Consider the following 23,240-nt stretch of genomic DNA (forward strand, 5'->3'; position numbering starts at 1 on the left):
TGCGCCGGCGGAATCAATAATCCTGCCTGCGCCTACCTGAAGCTGCGCCAGTCTGTGTTACATAGAAAATAAATACACCGAACAGTTATTTTTTAAAAAATAAAAAATAGGGGAAAAACCAGGGGAAAAAATAAAAGAGAAAAAAGAAAAAAAAAAAAAAAGGAGGGGAAAGGACAATAGAAAAAGAGAAAACAGGGAAAAAAGAAGAAACAAGAAAGGAAAAAAGAAAAAGGAAAAAAGACAAAAAAAAAAAAGAAAAAAGTCTGACTCCAGTCACACCAAGTCTGCTCTTTTATGTGACTGCCACGGACAAACAACAATCACTATTCCATGAGCTCAGAGAAATAAAAGGCAGTCAAGGTAGCCTATAGGATTCTGGTTCATTTATTGAGTACATGACAGATAAGACAGACAGACAGTGTAAAATCACATGTATTATTTGTACTTTTAAAAAAATTACAATAAATTACTGAATAATTAGTAAAAGCCGTTTTACTAATGGCTGCTCTCCAGTGACACAGGACAGAGGAGGCAGAGAAATAAGGAATATGTACCAGCTGTGAATACATACAGAGAATGTCACAAGGGGGAATTAACACTGAGTAGCACACCAAGTAGTGTTAAATGGGAACATCCAACCGAATGTATCCTTCCCACCCTTTACACTCCGAATCCCAGCCAAAAGCTGTAGCAAACCTTTGCCTTCAGTGCAGGGTCTGCTCTTGCCAAGCAGCAGCATCTCCCGCTCCAGCCCTGCAAGGCAGATGCCTGCGTACTGAGATGAATTTATCTGTAGGAACAGCATTAATTCTCCTTCCTCAGAGTGCACGCCCCACTACCAGAAGGCTAACTCTTAGTTTCTTCTGGTCTTAATTGATTTAAAAGAGCAGTCACTCTGTCTCCCAGTTATTTCGTCTCTTACTGGAAAGAGATCTAGTCTGTCGAGGTTTCCCGTAACGGGCTGATGGCAGAGGGCCACAATGCTTTGAGTTCTTCCTCTTTAGGTATAAATGCCCATTGATGTGTAGTAGTTTCTAAAAGCACGTACATCGCTAGACTCTTAGTACAAGAGACATTCAAAAAGGATACTCTGGGCAGCTGCAGGTGGCACAGCACTCCTGCACAACTTCCTGCCCCAAGCATTTGCAAGGGCTGACTGATCGAGTGATCTTAGGGGTCTCCTAAAAATTGGACCCATCACTAGCTAGTAAAAACAGAGAATCAGCAAGAAACAACGAACGTTTTCTGTACCAACAGGGAGAGTCCTGCAGACCAGTGTGCCACTGCCCTGTAACACTGAGGCTGATTCACCGACTTCTAATTTAGGAACATATTCCCTCATTATAACCATCGTGAGCCCGCTGATTGACTTAATATATTACTTCTGAACTGAAGTTAAGGAGGTTGTGGCTTCCCAGACCAAATAAAGACAATGGCTTTCAAAGAAATAGAAAAGCAAATGCTAGAAAACCAGGTTTGTCTGAAAACTCCTGAATGCTGAAGGAGGAAAAAAAAAGGTGGTCATACACTACGAAAATACCAAATCACATCTGAAAAAAAACAAACCTGCAGATCTGAGAAATGTCTGTGTTTAGACCTCAGGGTGCTGGGAGCAGTGGGGCACATTTGCATTATAGCTGCTGAGTCACAGAACAGCACTCAAGAACTTGCAAGACTATTTATAGGTCAGGGTCCTATAGCACTTGACTACACTGCATTAGCTCTCAGACTGCAGCCAGAGGCGAACATGGTTTCAAGCCAGGCGGCATCTGCTGTGCAAGATACCCAGGAACCTACAGCAAACAAGGGCACGCAAGGAGCAGTTACTGTCTGAAATAAAACTTCATTAAAATAAAAGATAGCAAAAGGCAGACATGCATAATTTATGGTGGTAATTCTATGTCAGGGGCTATTAGGTTCTAATGGCTCTTGAGAACGTAAATCTAATTCTGTCAGCCAGAGTAGCCAAAGAAGCACCTATACAAAACAGTCACTGTCAGAAGCCCCTTATGGATTGGAATCTATTGTAAATTGTGTAGTTACTGGTCTCTGATTAAACAAAAAAATACCCCAAACACAAAATACCAAACCATCCTGCCATCTGCCACTCTACCTCCCTGTTTTATCTCCCAAAGACAATTCCTGCTTTCTTGAGTTCACCCTGACACAGAGGAAAGTTCATAGTCACTGGATGAACTGAACTGCCTCTCGACCTTCTTCTGATCTTTGATCTTTTGCAGAATGTTGACTTTTTTCTCAAAGTAGTTTACAAGGGCTGTTTCCGTCAGCATGGAAGCTAAGATCTGCTCAAAGGAGATAGACCAGTCCGTATCAATAGTACTACCGTACCTGGCAGCTGAACTACTGCCTTCGCAACCTACCAGGACCGTGTCATCTGCAATGTCTTCACACTGCAGGGAGCCTGTGCTGACCATGGAGTAGGAAGACATGGACATATCATCTTTGGTTTCATCATCTGATAGCAGCTGTAAAGGAGAGCCTTGTCCTTCCCCTGACCCATCTCCTAGAGTTTGGTTCTCCTGCTGTGTTTTTTCAGGCTGAGCATCGCCACAGGTTTTGTCTTCATGGTCAGTTTGTGGTTGCTGCCCCACTGCTGAATTTTGACTCTGTTCAGATGTTGGTGATTCTTCTTCACTCACAGGATCTTGGCTATTGTTTGCTTTGCAGTCCTCAGACTTCCTCACGGGCCTGTTGGAAAATTTTTTCCCAACCTCCCCAATTCGCAGCAGGAGACTGGCTACAGTGGCAATTGCATGGTACAGCTCTTGCTCCACGGGGTCCTCACTGAACATGTTGTAAAGGGTCTTGCATAACTCTATGAATTGTTCCTTTAAAAGACAAAGACCAAAAAAATCATACTTCAGGCTGAAAAAAGTCGACAGTGGCAGATCACAGAATATCTCAAGTTGGAAGGGACCCATAAGGATCACCGAGTCCAACTCCCTGCTCCTCACAGGACTACCTAAAACAAAACGATGTGACTAAAAGCGTCATCCAGATGCTCTTTGAGATGAAGCAACAGGCACCATCTTGACTGACTCCTTGTTTATCTGCCTCCCCACCAAGGAAGTGGCAGCTTATTGTACTGATTCAGAACAGTCCAACTGCAAACTGCTGTAGGGGCTATATTCAGACACAGCTAGCAATTTAATAGCGGTGGGTTTTTTTTTTGCTGACAGATGAAGAGAGTACTCGCATGTTCACAGCTAAGAAAACCTAAAGTTTTACTTTTGCTCTGCTAGTCTTTTGCGGTCAGCTTTTAAGCACTTTCAAGTGGTTTAAGTAGCACCCATGAAGGCAATTAGAGATAGAAAAGATCGCACCAGTCATCAGACTCTCTTTCCTGTAACCACCTACTTGCTCTCCACCAAGCAGCTGTAACTCGAGGCAATGCAAAACCCAAAACAAGTTTATATGACTGATGGCATATTTGAAACACAGATCACAGTTCTTACAGGAAAAATTGGTCTGGGAGGCAGAAAGAATAAAATACATTTGATTGGTGGAAAGAAAGTAGTTTGTTTATGTCCACTGAGGAATTCAACACAAATGTGTAGAATTAGAAGCTTCTAAACCTCACCAGACCAGAACAGCAAGGCAAGGACTGAGCATGCTGGTGAAATGGCTGCACGTACTGCTGAATTCCCCACTAAGCATCAGTCATCTAACTAGAAACCTTCACATTCACTTCTTACCTGGCTCATTTTGGGGAGATCTTTAATGGTTTCCTTCTTGGACTCTTTTTCCTTGGCCCACATTCTTAGGTAGTATCTATAGTCCTGTGGACTAGTACCTTTCTCCTCTGCAAGGCAAAACCAAGCCACTAGTGTCAGGTGGTTAATGGTTTCAGACTTAAAAAGTGAATGCTGTGCCAGCAAAAATTATACTGGAAACAGGTTTTATTGACAGTTCATGAAAGCATCTACCAGGAAGGCTGCATTGTTTTCTGCTGGTTTATCTGATCCAGCTCAGTAGAGCAAAAATTTTAACACTGCTGCATCAGCTTGACTTCTCATAAATGAACTCTATGAGTTGACAACTCAACAGACAGGACTTACAAATGTTATGATCTTGGTATGCAAAAAAGTCAGAGCAGTAAGGCACTGAAAGAGATTTATTTCCCAGCTCACATCTCGCTTTACCTGTGTCCACAAGGGACACTTTGAAAGGTATCCCCGATACAGCAAAGGACAATTAACAGCTCATAATATGAGAGAGGCAAGACTAGAATGTGGTCTTTATATGACTAAATTACCTTTTTCTGGACCGTTCTCATTTCTCCGTCCTTTATCTTCTTGGGTTTCTAAAAAACCACAGGATTATAAAAGAATGATTAATAGCCGATTTTCAGCAATACAACACAGGAATAACCTAAGACAACTCATATACAAATTAAAATCATACAAGAATATATTTAATAGAAGTTAGATCTCACACTCCCACATCATGTTTGGAGGAGTAAACAGAACAGGATGGAAGCAAGAGGCTGATGGGATGAACTGGATGAAAAGCCACACTGAAGAAGTGGGTTGAAAAGCTGAAGTAGAGGACAGAACTCTTAAAGGAAAGGGTGAAACACAGGTACGAAAGACAGCTAAGCAATGTGATGGCTTAAAGGCAAAGAAGTTCAGTTATCCAAAGCAAGATAATGAATGGAAAAAACCCAAACCACCACTGAGCATGTATGTGACTAATATGTACACGCACCATTATTCACTGACTGAACTGACACTTTGGGAGTAATTTGCAGATTCAGTAACTTCACGAACTTCACTTCTGCTTCCCTATATTGTTGCTGGACTTTATACAAAATCTTGGCTCAACTCAGACTGCTACATTAGCCACCTAGCACCAAGCAGCATAACTACTTACATTTTTTTTTAGCATTACTATGTTCTGGTAAACATTTACCACAAATGACATACTTTGACCTCCTATTTGACAATCTCTAAAATTATATTTTAAGAAATATAGTAAATTAGTCTACTAACAGTTTTGCAATTCAATGGCATGCATCCTTATCCCTTTAAATAAGAAGACTGTGAAGGAGGCACAGGTATCATCTACCCAGGCCAGCAAGCCTAGCAGCCCCTCCCCTCTGCTCTGAGCATATTTCCCTCCTGCCAGTTTCTAGGGTGAGATAAACTCCGCTGAAAGAAGACAGACAAAACCTATTTTGACCAAGGTTGAAACTCAATAGGTAGAATATACTGAAAGATATCTAATTACTTATAGCACTTTATTCATAGTGGGAGTGTCACGAGAGAGAAGCAGCAGCAACGACTTCAGAGTATTTAAAACAGCACATTGGTGCCGACAGATGATATCGGCATTATAGCCACGCTCAATGCATGCACATAATCCATGGACTGACCTTGAGACTCACAGTGCAGGCAGAAATCCAGCTCTGAGACAAAAGGAGATACTTGAGCAGCAGAAAAAGAGGTTGAGGGGACAATATCCCAGATAAAACAGAAGAAAAGGCCAGACATAGACAGACACAGAGAAGGAAACAAAAGCAAGAAGAGAGACAATGAGACTTGCATGAAAAACCTCAATCATGGTGGGAGACAGGGGCTGGTAAAAGCACACTGCTCTGCTTCAGCAGTCTGTAACTGTGCTTCAGAGGGATCCTGCATGAAATGGGTGCCGAGCAGTTTAAGCTCCAAACTTCTTTCCCATCATGCAACAAAGACAGCAAACTCAATCACACTGGCACCATGAGACCATGCCTTGCAAAAAAATCCCTATTCGCAGCACATGGATCTGTGCTGCAACTCCTGCCTACGCTGAGAGGTAAAGGCAGCAGTGTTGTATTACCTTCTGTTGTAACATCCTCTGTGAAATAATTTGTGGCCTCCAAAGCAGACTCTGTCTCCTCAGGATTCAGAGCTGTATTTACAGAGAAGGAAAGGTTAAGATCTCTAAGATAACTGAAAACTGGTATCACCCACTTCATTAGTGAAATTCATGAGGCATCCCTTTTCAATTGGATGTTAGAACAGACCATGCTCAATAGTAGCAATATATAAAAGCAATCACTCACCTGGAGGCAGATGCAGTTTGTAAAGTACTTTGAGTTTTTCAGTGAGGTCACCATGATACATTCCACCTGAAAAGAAAAAAAGACAGTTAAGAAAACAGCAATTAGGATAAAGACTCACACTCTACTCACAACAGAATGAGTTCACATGCAATGAGGAAACGCTAACTGCACAAAGCCCTGTGCAGAAGCAGTAAAGAAATCTACAGCAAAGCTGCATCTTGTTCATTTGCCACCTATTGTTTCCCAAAACGGGAGACTGCCTAATAGCAAAAAGGCATTTTTTGTTCTGCCTGAGGCTCCCTGTAAAGCTGTTACCCTCCCCTCACGATAGTGAAAACATCACTATCTCCTGTTAGTTCTCTGCTTGGAAAGGACAGAAACAATTTTTGCAATACTCCATCATCTCCAAAAACACCACTTACTCATCCCTGTCACAAACTCCTTGAAGTTAATGAGAGAATCCCTGTTCTCATCCAGAAGCCGGAACAAACGCCCTGCTAGCACAGGCGTATGTGCGCCACAGGACCAGGGGGTCAAACTGACGAACAGCTCTTTGAACTGCTCCATGTCTATGCGATACTGCTCCAGGTAGGGTAAACTCTGATCTCGGCGGGCAGCTGCAGCACGATTGTTTCCCCAGTAACAGCTCATCAGATACTTTGCCTTTGGAGAGAAAGAATAAATAGGTCAGATTATACTACACTACAACCACCCACAGGAACAGAGGCTTTGTTATAGCTCAAGAATAGCACTGAGTAAGCAGGGAAGATACATTTCAGTACACACTGTTTATCTCCCCCATTATTCCTAGTGTTACTTCACTACAAAATAATATGAAATGAAGGAAGAGACAGGGATTTCACAAAAAGCACAAAAAACAATCTTAAGTGAAAAATACAAAAACCACGATTTCAAGTTTGAATGAAATTACACTCAGGCTTTATTGCAAAGAGGACATGCAAATTTTAGAACTAAGTCTCCCTTTTGGAGTCTACAGCACAATGCAACTGAGTTTGCACTCAGTTTGCGAAACTGATTGTCAATATTCATTTGCAAAACTGTTAATACTTCTCAATACAGAAGATTGAGATACTACATAAAAAGAACTTAGTAAACATGGGCGACAGAAATAAAATTAAATGAAACAATGCAAGTAGTAAAATTTTTGACCAAGGGGCTAATAACAAAAACATCTGATACAAACTGGGACCTTATCATTATATAAATACTGGGGAGAAAAATTGTCTAGCTTTAGTAATTTCATCACAATGTGACAAAGAGGTCAATTCAGTCATGAGGAAATAATCTGAAATCTGTTTTTTTTCTGCAACAAGGTAGTTTAAACAGCTGGGATTGTTGCCTCCGTTCAAAGTCTTACTGGACTTGGTAAATGCAGTTGGGTAATATCACTCTTTTAAAAATACATACACCGACAAATAGAGACAAAGCACTTAAGTATTTTTTCTTTTTCACAATTACAGAGCAAGTCAATGGCAAACTTGAGAAGAAAAATTGAAGTACAGTCAATTCTAGCTCCCTGTTCTTTGTGCTATGTGACATTCCTTTCCAATGACTCCACGATCTCTTTCTGAATAAGTATCACTCAAATATTGTGAATGTGTTTTGGCCATCTTTGAAAAAAAAATAAAAATAAAATCAATTGGATAGTAATAGCGCCAGTCTCACTGGCACCATGTATAACCATGCACTACAGAACACCACATCTGTTTCTGGTGGGTTGGATTAAGAGTCAAAGCAAAGTGACTCTTTCAACTTATTTTGTTCTCTCTGTGTCATAACACATTCTTCCTTACTCTCGCTTCTTACCTTGAACACTACATACAGCTCTTCTAGTTCTTCAATAGAGAAACCAATGTCACTAGACACAGCTCGGACCTACAGTTAGGGAGAAAATAGAGCGAACAGTTTATTTCAAAGCTAGCATAATCAAATATGACTCACTGAAAAATCTGTGTAACACAGACGATAAGAAAACAAGCGCAAAGAGATATGACACAGGACAGGAGGGAATATATAAACATTCTAATATCTCCCATTGCTGCGATTACAGGTCAGGAAGATACTATGATTACAGGTCAGGAAGACAGTTTCGGGTCAAGCATAAACTGCTGACATTTTGACCAGTGAGAAAAAATTACTGTGCTTATTTCCTGTTTGTGCAGACCTGGCTGTGCAGACTGTGTTGCCCCTCCCTCTTGTTTTTATCTTCAGATGTTTGACTCAGATGCATTGAAAAACAACAGTGAAACAAACATGCAAATGAGGTTATCCACCTAGGGCATGGGTGATAATTGCAATAGATATAGATACTTCCCTTTGGCCATGATCCCTTTGCAAAATTCCCTAATGCACTAGCATACTCTCTAAATGTCAGGAAAATAATTATCTGCTAGCTAGTTTTTCTCAAAGCTTCCAGGCAAACAGTGAAACAGACAACACTAGGCATTGGAGGCTATTACAAGGCCTACATGTGGTTTTTATCTCCCTCCATAGCTCATATCTCAATCATGTCCTAGCACTTCAACCCATTTCATTAGATTAACTAGAACCACGGGAAGAAGAAACCTGAAAATCCATTCTTCCAGCCAGTAAATCCACTTTTCACATTATCTGCAATTCTTTAAGTCACTTAAAACTGGGTCTGCTATATCACAAACCTTCCAGATGCTCACAGCAAAACACATTCCATTAATATGCCATTTGGTAGCTCATTCAATCTGGGAATCACATACCACACTCTTTTTCGCTGTATCCTCCAGGGACTGGATCACTTTCAGTCTTTGTTTAAAACGCATTTGTTCAATGTCATCTGCCTTCAAATTGCTAAATTTCTACAAGAAAGGAAGCAGACCAGGTTAACATCATCTCCTAAAGAAAGAGAAACCCCTGTTCACTTACGTGTTCTTCAACAAGTGTACTATCCCCTCAGAGATGATCTAAACCCCCAGAAGCCTTTTAACAGCAGCAAAAAGATGAGAAAAAACTTGAGCTCTATTCCCTACTCATCCCTGTCCTGCAAGAGAAGTCATTCAGAATTCATGAGAAATCCAACATCAGAGCTTTCTAAAGAACAGCTGAAAGAGCACTGACAGAAATACAGATCCTGTACTGTGGCAGCGATAAGAGAATAGACAGGTTGTCATTCCTTCCAGTCCTGCTTTTTAATAGGACCCACACGAGATTCAGCTAGAAACACCAAAGTTAACAGGCTTTTCTACTGACTAGGTCAGACAAATAAGATGAACTGGGTGACGCTCTTTTGTAAAAGAAACTGAGAACAAACAGAGATGGCCGATTTGAAGAAATAAACACAATACCCATCAAAATGATAGCTGCCTGACTGTAAGCAGCTGGAAGGGGACAGGATGAAGAACAGGAATTAAAAAGCAAAATGAATCCACATGTACCACAGTGTAGCAGAGAACTGTCAAACACCAGTTCTCTTGCCTGTGTTCTCTCCACTCAGACACAAATTTCTTATGTGTTTGTTCTCAGTATGACTAATGAGGTACACCTTCACCAGTGCAGAGGTATTTCAACAACACTGGCACCATTCTCGAGTCACCTTCCTATTACTATAACATGGATCACAGAACAGGATTCCTGTGTACGTGAACTGAGATGCTGCCGTGTTTCTGAGGTGTACCTCAGAATTTTTATTGTGAATTTCCCTCCCCAACTCCCTAGCACCGACAATCCTCACATACAAGTAATAACAGACTTTTTTGGCAAAGCAGGAAGAAATCTTTGGTCTGTAATGTTTACTTATTTGCAGTCTTCGGTTTAGTTCCCACTAGTGTTCGGGAGACTCTCTGTAATCCACAATAGCCAACAGTGTTAGGCTCTACTGATACCAAACAGGAGGATTAATGGCTTGGGACTGCATTCTTTGAGCACCTCAAGCTATGAACACTGTTAAAATTCTGGCTGCACAAAATGTAAAACTGGATGTTAGTAGAGAAAAACCTCTTGGGCAAAAACTAAGCCAGAACCTTACCTCATAGGATGTTTTGATGAGTTCAAAGATGTCAATTTCAAGCGGCGGGTCATCTCCACTGGTCAATAAGGCGTGCAAGTGGGGAATAGGGGGAGAGACGCTCTGTCTGTTAACTACATTGTCCAAGTATCTGTGGGGAAAAAACAGAACAGATGCGAGACTCCAGGATTAGTGTCCAGGAAAAGTAATACCTTAAACATCATCACTCCCAACTCTTAGTATCATTAATCTAGGAAAATTTAATTTTATGTAGGAAAATTTAATCGCTAACCTGCAATGCTACCCTCAATGTATGTGAAGTAAAGTTGATTTTCATCCTATTTTGGGGGTATCTACTCTTTTTAAAGTGGGCTTCTAGTAGTAAGCTGAAGATCTTGCTGCACATAGAAGAGATTCACATTTCAAACAAGAAAATCTTACATTTACTAGACTTGGGAGATATCTGCTTGATAAAGTTTTATGTTTCTAGAAGGCAATTCCTTCCAGGATCTGTTCTTAATAGTAGATCAGAATCCTTCTGTGAATTTAATTAAACAACCCTTCAGAGTTCAAATTCAAACTGAGGAGTGCATTATGCTGCAAAGCAAACAATTCTGGAAATATGGGATTCCTCCATACTTGATCCAAAAATTAATTCAGCTGTTGCTGAAAGCAATAGCAAACCTCTCTGGAGCTCACATTGAGCCCTAGAGTTTTATCTGTGAACTGCTATGTAATGGAATTAGGTAGAAGAGATGATGACTAAAAGAGTACTGTTAATATTGTTATAAATAAGAACAATGAATGGTACCTGCCCAGAATAGTCATGGCTTCACCTTCATCACAGCACTGTAACAACTTCTCCATGTTGGCATCAAGTATGGCCAATGACACCTGCAAGATAAACTTGATTCCCTCGTAGAAAAAACAGTCGACAATGACCACAGCACTCTCAAAGGGCATGACACTGAGAAAGAGAGTGAGGAACCAGGAAAGGGATATGGTGGAAATCACTCCCAGGTCTTGCATCTTTTCTGACAGCTGTGGTAGATATTCTCGTGTAAGTTCTTCAAAGATGCCTTGGTCCACCAATGCACCTGGGTAAACAAAAACAATGGTAGAACTCAAATTGGTGGTATCATGGTGCTATACTCAATAATAAATTATTAAACGAAATAGTGTGAGTTCACTTTAATTTCATATAAGCCTCTTAACATCAGTACTAAAATTAACACATTTATTTAAATTTGTTCCCCATTCTCAATAAAAACAACATATGTAGATAGAGACTATTCCCATATTGCAGAGCACGCAGCAGCAGAATCTCTTTGATCTATGCATTTTCCCTGAAAGGAGGGGTGGAAGATTACTGATATTATAGTATTTACATCAAACTATACTCTTTATACAGACCAACTTTAAAAGCCCATGAAGCGGTGCTTTCACTAAACTTTCCTATAAGCCTATTCCAAAGATTTAATGCATCATTCAGATGATGGGTAAAAATAACCCAATAAAATTCTTCTAGATATGCCTCCTTGCTGCTAATGGTCCCTTCTGCTACCAATTTTTAGTGACTTCATCTTCCCTGTCACTACAAGGTAGTATTACTACCTCGGCAGCCTGCAGTGTCTCTCTTTCTATGTCTCCATCACACACCTGCAACTTTAAAAGGAACAGGGTTGTGCTCCATCATCTGTAAAACGCATCACATTTAATTCATTCTGAACAACAAAATATTCCTAAGAGATGCTGGTGCAACTGTAGTGGAAAATCTAGGCTCCAGCATGAATTTAACAAAGACTCACCCACTACTCTTGTGTTGTAGTAATCTGGCAACATCCGCTCACATAAAGCCACTAGGAGCCAGAAAGCCTCTTCCTCATTGCAGTATAGCAACAGTACCGATGTAACAATGTTCATGGCCTACAAGCCCACAGAGTTGGATATGCAGATACAGGAGAGAAACATGAAGACGTTCATGAAAGCTGTCATTACAGGTCAGCTAAACTAAAAAAGCGTGAATACAGTAAAACTGTCACTGAGTCACATCTATTTCCAGCTTTTACTGGTATCTGAGTCAATAGATGACCTTGAGCCAATCTACCTTCCTGTTTCAGTTCCTCTGTTTGTGAGGCAGCAAATAATGCAACCACTTTTTGTCAACCACTTCTGTTAATCAATGTGACTAAGTATAATTTTCAAAGTTAAAGCTTTGTAACACTTTGGTTATAACAGAACAACATAATGAGAATCTCTAATAGCAGAGCAATACACAAAATGAAACTGAATGTTCTACCAACCCGTTTCACAAACCAGCAACTGGCTTTGTTTTAAATACACTGCCCATGTGCATCGTCACTTATTTAATTGCTCTTTTTAATGAAACCAGAAGATATTTTTGCTGAACTGGGGAAAGCTCTAGCAGGAAAACTAGTAAAAGACTGTCATTACACCTAACAGAAATGTGCAAAGTCTATTTAAATGCTGTATCCAAAGGACAGTTCAGAGATCTTGCAACGTTACCACTTCTTTCCTACTCTCATACCACCACATGGACAGCATGAAGGAAAAGTTTGAAACAGAACAAAAAACTGCAGAAAAAGTCCAAGTCAATCATGGCTACCGTGTAGGACTAACAAGTCTAAGGCTTCTTTCTTACCTGACAGTACCCAATTGTTGGATTTCTGAATGCATAAGCTGTTAAGACTCTCCGGAGGGCAGCAATTCCCAGCTCATTTTGGAAGGCAGGATGTTCTGGCATAGAACGGTGCAGATCTCTCTCAATTTCCTCTGTAGCAAGATTGTACTTTCCCATCGACTTTTCCACAAGGTCTGCATAGTAACCAGGATGAGTCACCATCTCATTCCAAGCCCCTGTAACAACAAACAAATACTGCTTCACCTCTTGAGCTTTGGAATACAGATTTTATGCCCACAGTTTCAGAGAAGAGGCAGCCAGGAAGCACTACGTGAACTTGTCAACTACAAATAGACATGAAAGTATACTAATAAACTCATTGTTAAATCATCATCTAGGTCCCAACACTGAAACGCAGACCAAGGAGGCCAAAGAGCTACTACACTTATAAAGAAAGTAAATCTCAGGAATGTGATCACTGCATTTTAGGCAAAAACATCATGAAGTATCATTCAGGTGGAGTTAACCTGTGACTAATTTCTTCTGAAATGAGCTAAGAGTTATACCTTTTCCTTTGAGATGTGCAGAAATCTTATTCTTGCTAGCTGTCAAACTACCTAGCACAACCTCCTACCTGAGAAAAGGAGCCACAGCTCTCCACGAAGATTCTCTGGGATTCCTTTTTGCACAAGCTCCCTTGTCTTGGCAGTGCGATACATACACATCCCTCGCCCATATTCAAAGAAATGAATGTTCCAAGACTCTTCCTTCATCTTCTCCTTTGCCTTCACAGGAACAAATATGGCAATTTTAGGAGATTAGCGCATTTTTATGTTTGTAGGACAAGTAATTTCTGGGTATACTCAGGCCTACACTTCACAAGAGAAATGCATTGTGACATTTATAGCCTTTCTTCTTCCTGCTGAATAAAAGGGTGTATGCTAATCTACACTGTTTTGAATCAGTTCTGACCTAGCTTAAAGTCAGGCCTTTACAACGCTAACATGGGCTGTGCAATGGCATTACACCTTGCAAACCTCTACATAAATGCAAGCAGAACCATGGTTTAAGACGATCAACTAGCAAGCAGAGATACTAGTTCTCTGCTTCGTTGATGTGAAGAAAAGTAGTTCTTCACAGATATGAATTTACATCCCAGAAGCAGGGGAACACTGATTTCGCAGCCTCTAGTCAAGCATCTCAGGTAGCTCAGTACTGATACAGTAAGCTGACAGTCAGGTTACATCTCTGCAGCACTATCATTATGACAGACACAGCAGTGATACTGCAGGACTGACTGGGGATAAAACGCATTTTCAGTCTTAGAGTGGAACAGGAAGTCTGCAACTTACTGCAAACTATTTAGACTTAATTGTTTTAACTTAAAATATTATTCACCCCTTTGGGTCCCGAGAGCTCCTCGGAATTTCTTCTGAAGAGTTTGAGTAGTCCCTGTGAGGCTGTTGGCACTTCCCCAGCGCAGAAGTTGACAGGTCGATTGCTGAGAGCAGACGTGGGGCTAGCTGCAAGTGGGCTGCTGGAAGGCAACTCTGGAACCTCCTGAACAACAGAACGTAAAGCACCTGAGCTCAGGCAGTCTCCCTCCTCTGCTAACGGTCTAACAAAGAGACATCATTTGCTGGTAACGAGCACCGTTAACACACTGTAAGGAGCATTACTCTGGAAAGTTGACAAATGCTCCTCCCAGCTATTTCCTTAATACCTCGCAACCAGGATCAGCCAAATTCCACTTCCATTCCCTGTCGCTGCTGCATGATTTCTTGGATGGCGTTCTCTGCAAGAAGTCAGAGATTCTCTGTACCAAGAAATCTCGGTCTTTCAGATTGGCAAAGAAGAAGGTCATTTTACTTTTAGTGCTGATGGACAGAGGGCTGGGCAAGACACTGGAACTATCTGCTTTCTCAACTATTGTCACCTAGAAGACAAAGATAAGGGCCATTTGGATCTAGCAGATTCTCCATTATCTATAAAGCACTGCACAACAGCTAGAAGCACACAAAAGACAAGAAAGGCCTGTAGTCGTAATATACAGCTGAGAAATCCCCACCTCCCTGAGAGGAATGATGAGATGACAGGCCTCCTCTGCTTTGCTGGCAAAACAGATATAATTGTTGGAAACAAACATCTGGCCAGGAATATGCATCTTGTTGAATGGTGTCCACAAGGTACAGTCCGTATGTCCATCCAGGCATTCATCCTTGGGCAACCGGAAAGTGGCACGGTAGCACTCATTTTTGGCTCGAGCATCCAGGTCTCTGGGGAAAAGTAAAGAATCATCCCCAGAGGTTTTTTTCTCACGTGAAAAACCCACTCAAACACTAATGTTAAGAGTTCATTCTAATCACAACCTTCACACTGTGCTGTGTATGCTTAGTATTCATTTCTCTAACTGAGATGCCACCCCTTATCTGACTCCTCTTTCAGCCTTCAGACATGCTTCACTGACAAGGTATGTCCTGCAATACAAGACAAAATATGCAAGTGCACCCGCGAAACTTAAATGCTACACCAGATTCTGAAACACAGACAACAGTCCCCAGTGGGAAGTTTTATTACAATACAAATTTATATTACTTTTTATAAACATTCAACTTCAGATAAAGGGGCTGATGTAACTTTCTGCTTTTGCACTTTTTTTTTAAAGCAGGATTATCCACAGTTTCTAGTTGAAAATTCCTTCTGACAGTGCTTAGTCATGCATGAGAAAGACACGAGGGTGTGTGTGAATTCAGTATCAATTAGGGATGGAAAAAAAAAAAGAATAGGCAGAGGGCTAATGACTGAAATAAGTGATGCAACCCCTAGAGTGAGAAAACCCCAGTGGCACCTGGGAGCTACACAGTAATGCAGGTTTATTACAATCCCCTATTATCTGTCTTCTCACTGCTGGAAACATATACCTTTTTAATGCAGAGATGTTCTTAAGAGGCTTCCTGGGCTTTGGGAGGGACTTGTCCTGTAGGAAGCTCTCATTATCCAATAGCTGCCGCATAGCAATGTTAGCCAGCTGCTCCATCAGCTTGAATGTCTCGTTGATGTTGAGAAACATGGAAAAATAAAGTTCATTGTCCCTTGTGCTTACTTTAATGCACTCAGGGAACAGCAGTGTAGCATTTTTTTCTAGCTGGGTTACATCTACCCACTGGATCACCAGTGTAACTGGGAAAACAAGTTCAAGAAAACTACTATTAGAATTCGAGGCAAAGCAACAAACAATTAGAAACAAGGCTCAAGCAGCAAGTAAGATCTCAGTGTAGCAGCATTTTTCCCCTCTTCTTTTCTTCATACTTTTACTGGGTTCTTCAAAAATACTTGGAAATAATCTTTGGGATTAACTGGACTAGAAATAACGCAGTTCCAAAAGGACCATCTCCCATCCAGTAAATGCTTTCAACTACAATTACTCAAGTTTTCATTCCTTCTTTCCAACAAATTAGGTTTCGACTCACGAGTTCAAGCTTTGTAAATACTGGGTCTTGGTGGTGGTTCCAAATAAAACTGACCACAGAAAAAATATTGCTTGGTTCTCTAATCCAGTTAAAGTAAAACTTCAGGTACACTTGAACAACTTAAGAAACATTTTGAAAGGATAACTCTGGCAATCAGCTTAAACATCACTGAAGTGCCTATGAGTGCAAGGACTGATCTATGTGTTGAGCTACAGCTCAAAGGATTCTTAAATGGAAAAAAACCTGTCAGCTTAAAAAAAGTTCACACAAAAGATCAATTGCATCAAAAAGATCATGGGAAATGGCAGAAAAACAAGTAGCAGGCTTCTAACTCACCCTCTTTGCCCAGCAGGAAGGAGTAGAAACAGAGGTGATTGACAGTGAGGTACAGCCAACCCTGCCTGGGCACGCGCCCCTTCCAATAGCTGCAGGAATAGTAATTGACCAATTTCTCCACTTCGGGCATCCCAAACTGCTTCCGCATCTTCAGTTCAGCCTCTTTGAATTTACCTGGATCCTCTTCACTCTGGGGCTGCTCATTCTTGTTCTCTTCAGCAATAATTCCCTAAAATGACATGGGAGGAGAGAGAGAAGAAATGGAAGGGAACATGCCTGCTGACAGACATAATATACAGCAAAAGGTCACAGCAGCAATCCGGAAGGCAGAAAGAAGAAACATGACACAGCAGTTATCATTTCGTGTGTCATGTTAGAAAAACAGTAAAGACATGTAGAAAGAGCGTTCAGATAGTTGGGGAGTCTATGATTCGGAATCTACTCCTGAACACATGCAGCAAGCATTCATATTTAACATTTGACTGGATTTCTCTCAGCTGGCCTGGTAACACTTTGAACACCCTGCAGGAGAACTGAAGTCTATTTTCACTTGCAAACATGCTTCTTCAACAGGAAGAAGATCATCTGCCAGGAAGGGCAGAACTCTGCAGTTTGTCGTATCTTGACTGGCCAGAAGGAAAAATAAATAACCACAACCTCTCTCAGACACACACACAGAAGACACAAAGAATCTGACTGCAGTACTGGAAAAGACTCAAATTGTTGCTGTGCGACAAAAAAACTGTATTTTTAAGTTTCTACTCTGGAGAATTTGTGGGCTGGGAATTTGAAGTGTCTTAGCCACGCAACAAGCAGAGACACCTGTCTGTCTTGGAAGTCAGTGGAAGTTGGGGTGCAGTTGCTTTACAACCCAGATGAGATGGCTTCTAGACCACTGCGGCAGGGCAAGTACATTGATTGCAAACTAGAATTCTCTCTCCCATATTTGTTGCTAGATGAAGCTCGTTTAACATTCTCTTTGCATCAAAGTCATAATCTACAAAGATTTTAAAGAGGCATTATATTTTACTTAGGAGGAGCATCCTAAGCAGGCTGTTCCTCAACATCTACTGCTCATAAACTTTTTCCCCCCAAATAGATTTATCCAGTGCTATGGCTGTAACATGATGCTGATAATGCTGTGTGCATTTCATGACGTATGTATGTCTGAAAAGGGAGCAGAGAGAAGTTTTGCAATGGAGCTCTTGCTCCCTCCCTCCCAAGGGTAAAAAGTTCTTAAAACCGCCTCCCCATTCCTTCTCAGGATCTAGAAGTCCTTTGGGGAAACATGTCACTTACGTGTATCTTGCCCTTGACAAAGGTGGTGATATCTTCTTCATTATCGAAGATGGAGAGCGTCTGCAGTAAGTTATTCTCCAGCCATTCCCAATGCTTTGTGATCTCTTTACGAGATGATCCTAAGTGAAGGGGTAAAAGATGATGGGAAGAACAAAGAAAACAAATTAGAACAAGGCCTTTTTTCCTCCAAGTTCATAAAGGATAAGCTTCACCATGTAACCAATGTAAAGAACTTTTCTACAGAAAATTGCCTTATTTAGCTGCCATTAATTATTTAAAAGATTTTGTTTACTAAAAGATTTCTTTTTCTCTGTCAATGGCTATCACTATATTCTTTTGTAGACAGAAAAAAACACAGAAGAAATAAAAACAGCAATTCAATCTTTTTTTAACAAGATAAGAAACATCATTAAATGCAGACAAAATGAAATCTGTTTAAATGCACATCAAAGACACTTGTAAGTTTCTCTTTGCCAAATTTCAGTAAATTTATCTTCTGAAGTTTCATACAAAAGCAGTGGGATATCTAAAAATGTTAACAGCGTGACTCCCACTACTCATTTTCTCTGCGAGTACATTATACCCCTCCATGTGGTTAATGATGGAAAAGAAGAAAGCAGCAGACAACAGAAGCAGTTCCCTAAAGCTACTGCTCTACCTGACTTTCTTTTTTATGAGGCAGCTTCAGCAATGAAATAGCCTTCATGTATTTGTAGTTGGATACCCAACCACAAAATCCAACGCCAGCTAATCTGTGGTTTCATAAGCAAAAATAACTCCAGGACCTGAAACCAAAAACTAGAAGCAAGTAAGCTGTCTTGTCTCAAAGGACTGCAGGGCTATGAATTTGAGTTTGTGTGTACAGCCCAATGGATTAGACAACAAATATTTTTTATTTTGCCTCTGTGTATAAGTTTATTTGACATCTGTCCTAGCCTTCTGACAATGTCTTTAAAGAATAAATGATTTTGAGTAATACGAAATAGCTTATTTTAAGGGCACAGAATTATCAATTATAGGATGCTTTGGTCATGGAAAAAACCCACAGGTCCAGCAACAACAGCAGGGAATAAAGTCTGCGTTCTGTTTTGTTTCATGAGCTGCATCTGTCACTAAGTGACAGCAGACAAATTACTGGTATAAGCCAGACCTCAATAATTGACGTCTTTCTAAGAACAACATTAGAATGACATACACCAAGGAGTAAAATTCTGCAATTCCTATAAAGAGAGTTGTAAGAACAAAGTGCTGAAAGGACGAAGCTGCATGCATGACCAGAATGCTGCCCACTAGTATTTACACATGATAAATTTTAAGTAAAAGATATGCGTTTTTCAACTAGACAGCCATACACATTTTATAACTTTAAGTGAATGCCAGCACTTTTACTTTGACAGTAAAATGAGGACCAGATATGATTAAAAAAATACTTTGGATGAAGGCAATATATTTACACCAGTATAATAATTCATCAAACTCCATTCGGTTGTTATACAGCCCATCTCATTTTACCTTGCTGTGTTACTTAAAAGTAACTGAGGTATAGAGGATATCAACTACAGCATTCCAGAAATTGTACAAAAATAACACATTCATTGAGTGTCAATATACTATAAAATTTCAGATTTGCACCATATGGGGCCACTAAATATTCTTCTTTTTTCTACACAGTTTCTGGCCTGCCTTTTTTTTCCCCTGTCTTTCTTCTTCTCTGCATCCTCCTTTCTCAAAAGGGAAACTGAGTATCTATGACACACAGCAATTTCTAAACCTCTCTTCTGCAGAATTTATGTAGCTCTGCAAGGAAGAATATTGTGTTGGTTGCCTGGGGAGAAGATGGGAACAGGGAAGACAAGACATCAACATCTGTGGGCTTTGCAAATGATTACTTCATGCTCAGATTTTATGTCTCAACCACAAAGTGAGAAGTGAAGATTCTTATTATAAACAAAGTTGGTCTAACAAACACGTCTGAAGATATTTTCTCTTCGGCCACCAGTAGGACCTAAAGCCTTAATCAAAGTTCACCACCAGATATTAGAAGATTGTACGATGATATTCTAATACAGCAGTTACACTTCACATTCAAAAGAGGGCAGGGATTAAAAAACATTACTGTAATATATTCTACAGATATAGTATATCTACACATCTATTACAAGCCAGAAATAGCAGAAAAAAATAAATTGGATCAAGACAATAAAGAGATTCCCCAAAGAGTGTTCAGCACCTTTTACAACCTTATATGTTCCCGTCTTGTACTGTGTTCCTGGTAAGCAGGTTTTGGCACAACACTCATCGTCCCACTGCAATCTTATCATGATTTGATTCTCTTGACAATCTCACTATGACCTTGCAAACAGATACACCATGGAAGAAAGAAAATTCATAACATCTGCAGGAAGGAAGCTTTTACAGAGCCTTAAGTTCCTAAACTACAGTTTAAACAACACTGAGAAGCCTTGTGATTTCTGGCATCTTTCACTACCCCACCAGGAGCTTGAGAAAGTTTTCTGAGCACACACAGAATACGCCTATGCAAGATAACTGATCATCTGAACCAAAGACACAATACAGTAACACAAATTCAGCCCCCGACAACAGCCACATCAATACATACCACACGCCACTGCCCAATACACTTGAGAGTCCTGAGTCTGGTGCAGAATACGGTACGGGGCAACTCTGGCACTGGAATCCAAAACCACATCTAATGTTCCCACAAGAAGACCTAGGAGGCAAAGAAAGAGAAATGAAAACAATGTAATACCAAAATGAAGAATTAGGTTAAGTAAAAAAACGGGATCAATGGTACAGAAAAATGCTGATGTTCATATCATGTACGCTGTGACGGAAGAGTAACGGCACTTGGTTGAGAAAATCCAGTCACTGGAAGCAAATTACCTATAAACCAACTACAGCCAATCCCACTGGTAATGGATGAAGTTTAGATGGCAATTAAATGTCTACTAAACCTCATTATAATCCTCTGCCTTCCTAGGAGAGTTTTCTAATAAAAGTAAAATGTATTTCCCTCTGTGGGGTTTCTGTTGCTAATAGTGATTTTTAAGCCTACTAAACTAAAACACAGAAGAGTTTTCAACACTGTGTCCTTCAGCATCACCTATGCAAACAGTACATAATTCATTCAAAATGCAATCAAATAGCTCTAGAAAAGCTGGTACTCAGGTTTCAGAGACATTTCTAGCAGTACTTTGATTAAACAAAGAAAGAAGGCAGAGAATCAGAATTTGGTACTACAGAAGTTGAAGTATTTTTATGCAATATTAAATAAAAAAGCAGGCACCTTCAGAACAAATGTTGACAGCCACCAGGCTTGTTAAAGCAAATCCATTTATTTCAATGAAGTCTTATTTACTAGATAAATCGAATATCTAAGATAATACTTTGTTCTGTTATTCTAGATAACGTAATATGAGCATCTTTAATGCAAATTAATTTTGCAACATCCTCATAATTAAAAGTTTTCTAACATTAGAACTTGGAGAAGGAGCATGGTTGCTCCTCTGGATTGCCATTTGGGAGACCCAGGCTCAATTACCTGCTCTCTTCCCTATGGTTTGGGTGAGTCTGAGCAAACTCATCCATATCTCATTCATTACCATGAAACATGCTGCTTCCTCCCCTTTATCTCTCTTGGCTCTCCAAAAGCAAGTAACAGATTAGGAATATACCACGAAAAACACTTCAAGAGAAGTGCCATCCATAGCAAGCTCATCTGGTAAACCTTAAAACAAATACATATGTACCCAGCACAGCGGGATCTCAGTTTGGCTCCAGGTTTCTTGTGCACGGTTTTTGGTAGAATATGGATTAAAAAGTCATTTTGAATACTTCCTACAACAATACTGAATGTGTCAACTATTGACACATGGACCGGTAACAAGACATTTTTAAGAACTTCAGTGCAACAGCAACTTAAACATCTTTCTAGCTTGGCTGAATATCCACATTCTAACTCTAAAATGTCAACTTGCAGTTGTGCAGCTCCTTAAGGAGGACATGTGGCTTTTAACACGTAGGAGCGCTGAAGAAGACTCTCTCCCTGAGCTAAACTCACTCAAGAAATAAACTGCCTCATAGCTAAAACCATTTAAGAATAGATCGGTTTAAATGTTTCCAGAAGAGCCCCAGGTGTTGTATCTTCTTGTAAAAACCTAGGAAATTCCAGAATTACATGCCTACATGCAAAATTACACATGTAAGTTGTTACATAAAACAGAGTAATGCAAATAACTTTAAATATTGTGAAAAGATGAAATACGCTAAGGATGTTTATCGGCACCATCATTTCTGTAGTTAGTATATTTGGTTAACAGGGCTAATACATGAAATTGGTTGTGAGTAATTCACTGATGTAAAAAGTACATTTTTATTACTCGCATAATCGTGTATGCATTTTGCACATGAAGGAGGTGTTTCAAAAGTGAAGGGGTTTTTTGTCGTTGTTAGCACCGTGCCTTGGTCACGGTTATGTTAACAGTTTCTGTCCCCAAACACGGCTGTCGGGACACAGGGGTAGTTCTCACTGGGCTGCACCCACACAACTTCACACCCAGCCCAAGCACAGCTCAGTTTTCATAGGCATCAATTAAAAACTACGTCTTTCCTTCATCCTCTAAACCTTGAAAAGACACACCAAAAAAAAACCCAAACCAACCAGCCCCCAAAGAAAACACCTCAGTAATTCAAGGCAACACGAGTATGACAAAGAAGCCATTTTTGAGGAGGGAAGACGACCACCCCAGCCGCCCCCGTTGCAGTTATTCGCCCTCCCTGTGCAGCAGCACCGCTGGGGAGGCCGGACCGCAGCATTCCCCCTTCTCCTTCCCCGGTCCCACGCCCCCTTCCCCGCTCCGGCCCCGCAGCCGCCGCCGCGCCGAGGCGGGCAGCGCCCGCCCCGCCCTGACGGGTCCCGCGCCGCGGTCGCGGGGCGGCCCCTCAGCTTCCCCCGCCGGGCCAGGCCCTGCGGGGACATGGCAGCGGGGCTGGAGCCCGCTCCCCCCCTCCCTGCCCGCGCAGCGCCGGCCCCGAGGCGACCGGGCCGGGCCGGAGCCTCCCCTCAGCCCCGCCGCGCCTCACCCGTGAGGCCGCCCCCTTTGCCGTGTCCCCGCCGGCGCTGGAGCAAGAAGAAGGGGTTGGCCCGCTCCGTGACCCACAGCGCGCCGGCCAGCAGCACCTCTTCGGGCCCCAGCCACATCGCGGCGGGGCCGCCGCCGCCGGCGGAGCGGAACGGAAGGGCTCGGCGGGGCTGGGCTCGGCCCGGCCGGAGCGGGGAGGAGGCGCAGGGCGAGCGGCCGGGACGCACCGGCGGGTCACGGGGCCGCGCCGGCGGCCACGGCGCCCCCTAGCGGCCCGGCCCCCACACGACAGCGGGGCGGTGCCGTGCTTGCCGCCGTGGCGCGGGAG

General features: G+C 41.4%; 1 protein-coding gene across 1 annotated transcript; it reads right to left on the reverse strand.

Annotated features, from left to right (window-relative positions):
- Window positions 1-368: 368 nt before the first annotated feature.
- TBC1D9B (TBC1 domain family member 9B) lies at window positions 369-23,031 on the reverse strand (the record flags this gene model as incomplete). The annotated part of the gene is made up of 22 exons (XM_082490121.1): window positions 369-2,849; window positions 3,717-3,823; window positions 4,277-4,324; window positions 5,396-5,446; window positions 5,842-5,913; window positions 6,068-6,133; window positions 6,490-6,730; window positions 7,895-7,963; window positions 8,821-8,919; window positions 10,086-10,215; window positions 10,876-11,161; window positions 11,873-11,990; window positions 12,727-12,941; window positions 13,340-13,490; window positions 14,104-14,265; window positions 14,429-14,641; window positions 14,774-14,981; window positions 15,627-15,885; window positions 16,512-16,740; window positions 17,811-17,929; window positions 20,431-20,541; window positions 22,914-23,031. 22 exons carry the CDS (start codon window positions 23,029-23,031, stop codon window positions 2,157-2,159), a joined length of 3,765 nt encoding a protein of 1,254 aa, XP_082346247.1. The 3' UTR covers window positions 369-2,156.
- Between the last annotated feature and the right edge of the window lie 209 nt (window positions 23,032-23,240).

Source organism: Vanellus vanellus (genome assembly GCF_965231255.1).
Source record: "Vanellus vanellus genome assembly, chromosome: 13".
NCBI lineage: Eukaryota > Metazoa > Chordata > Aves > Charadriiformes > Charadriidae > Vanellus > Vanellus vanellus.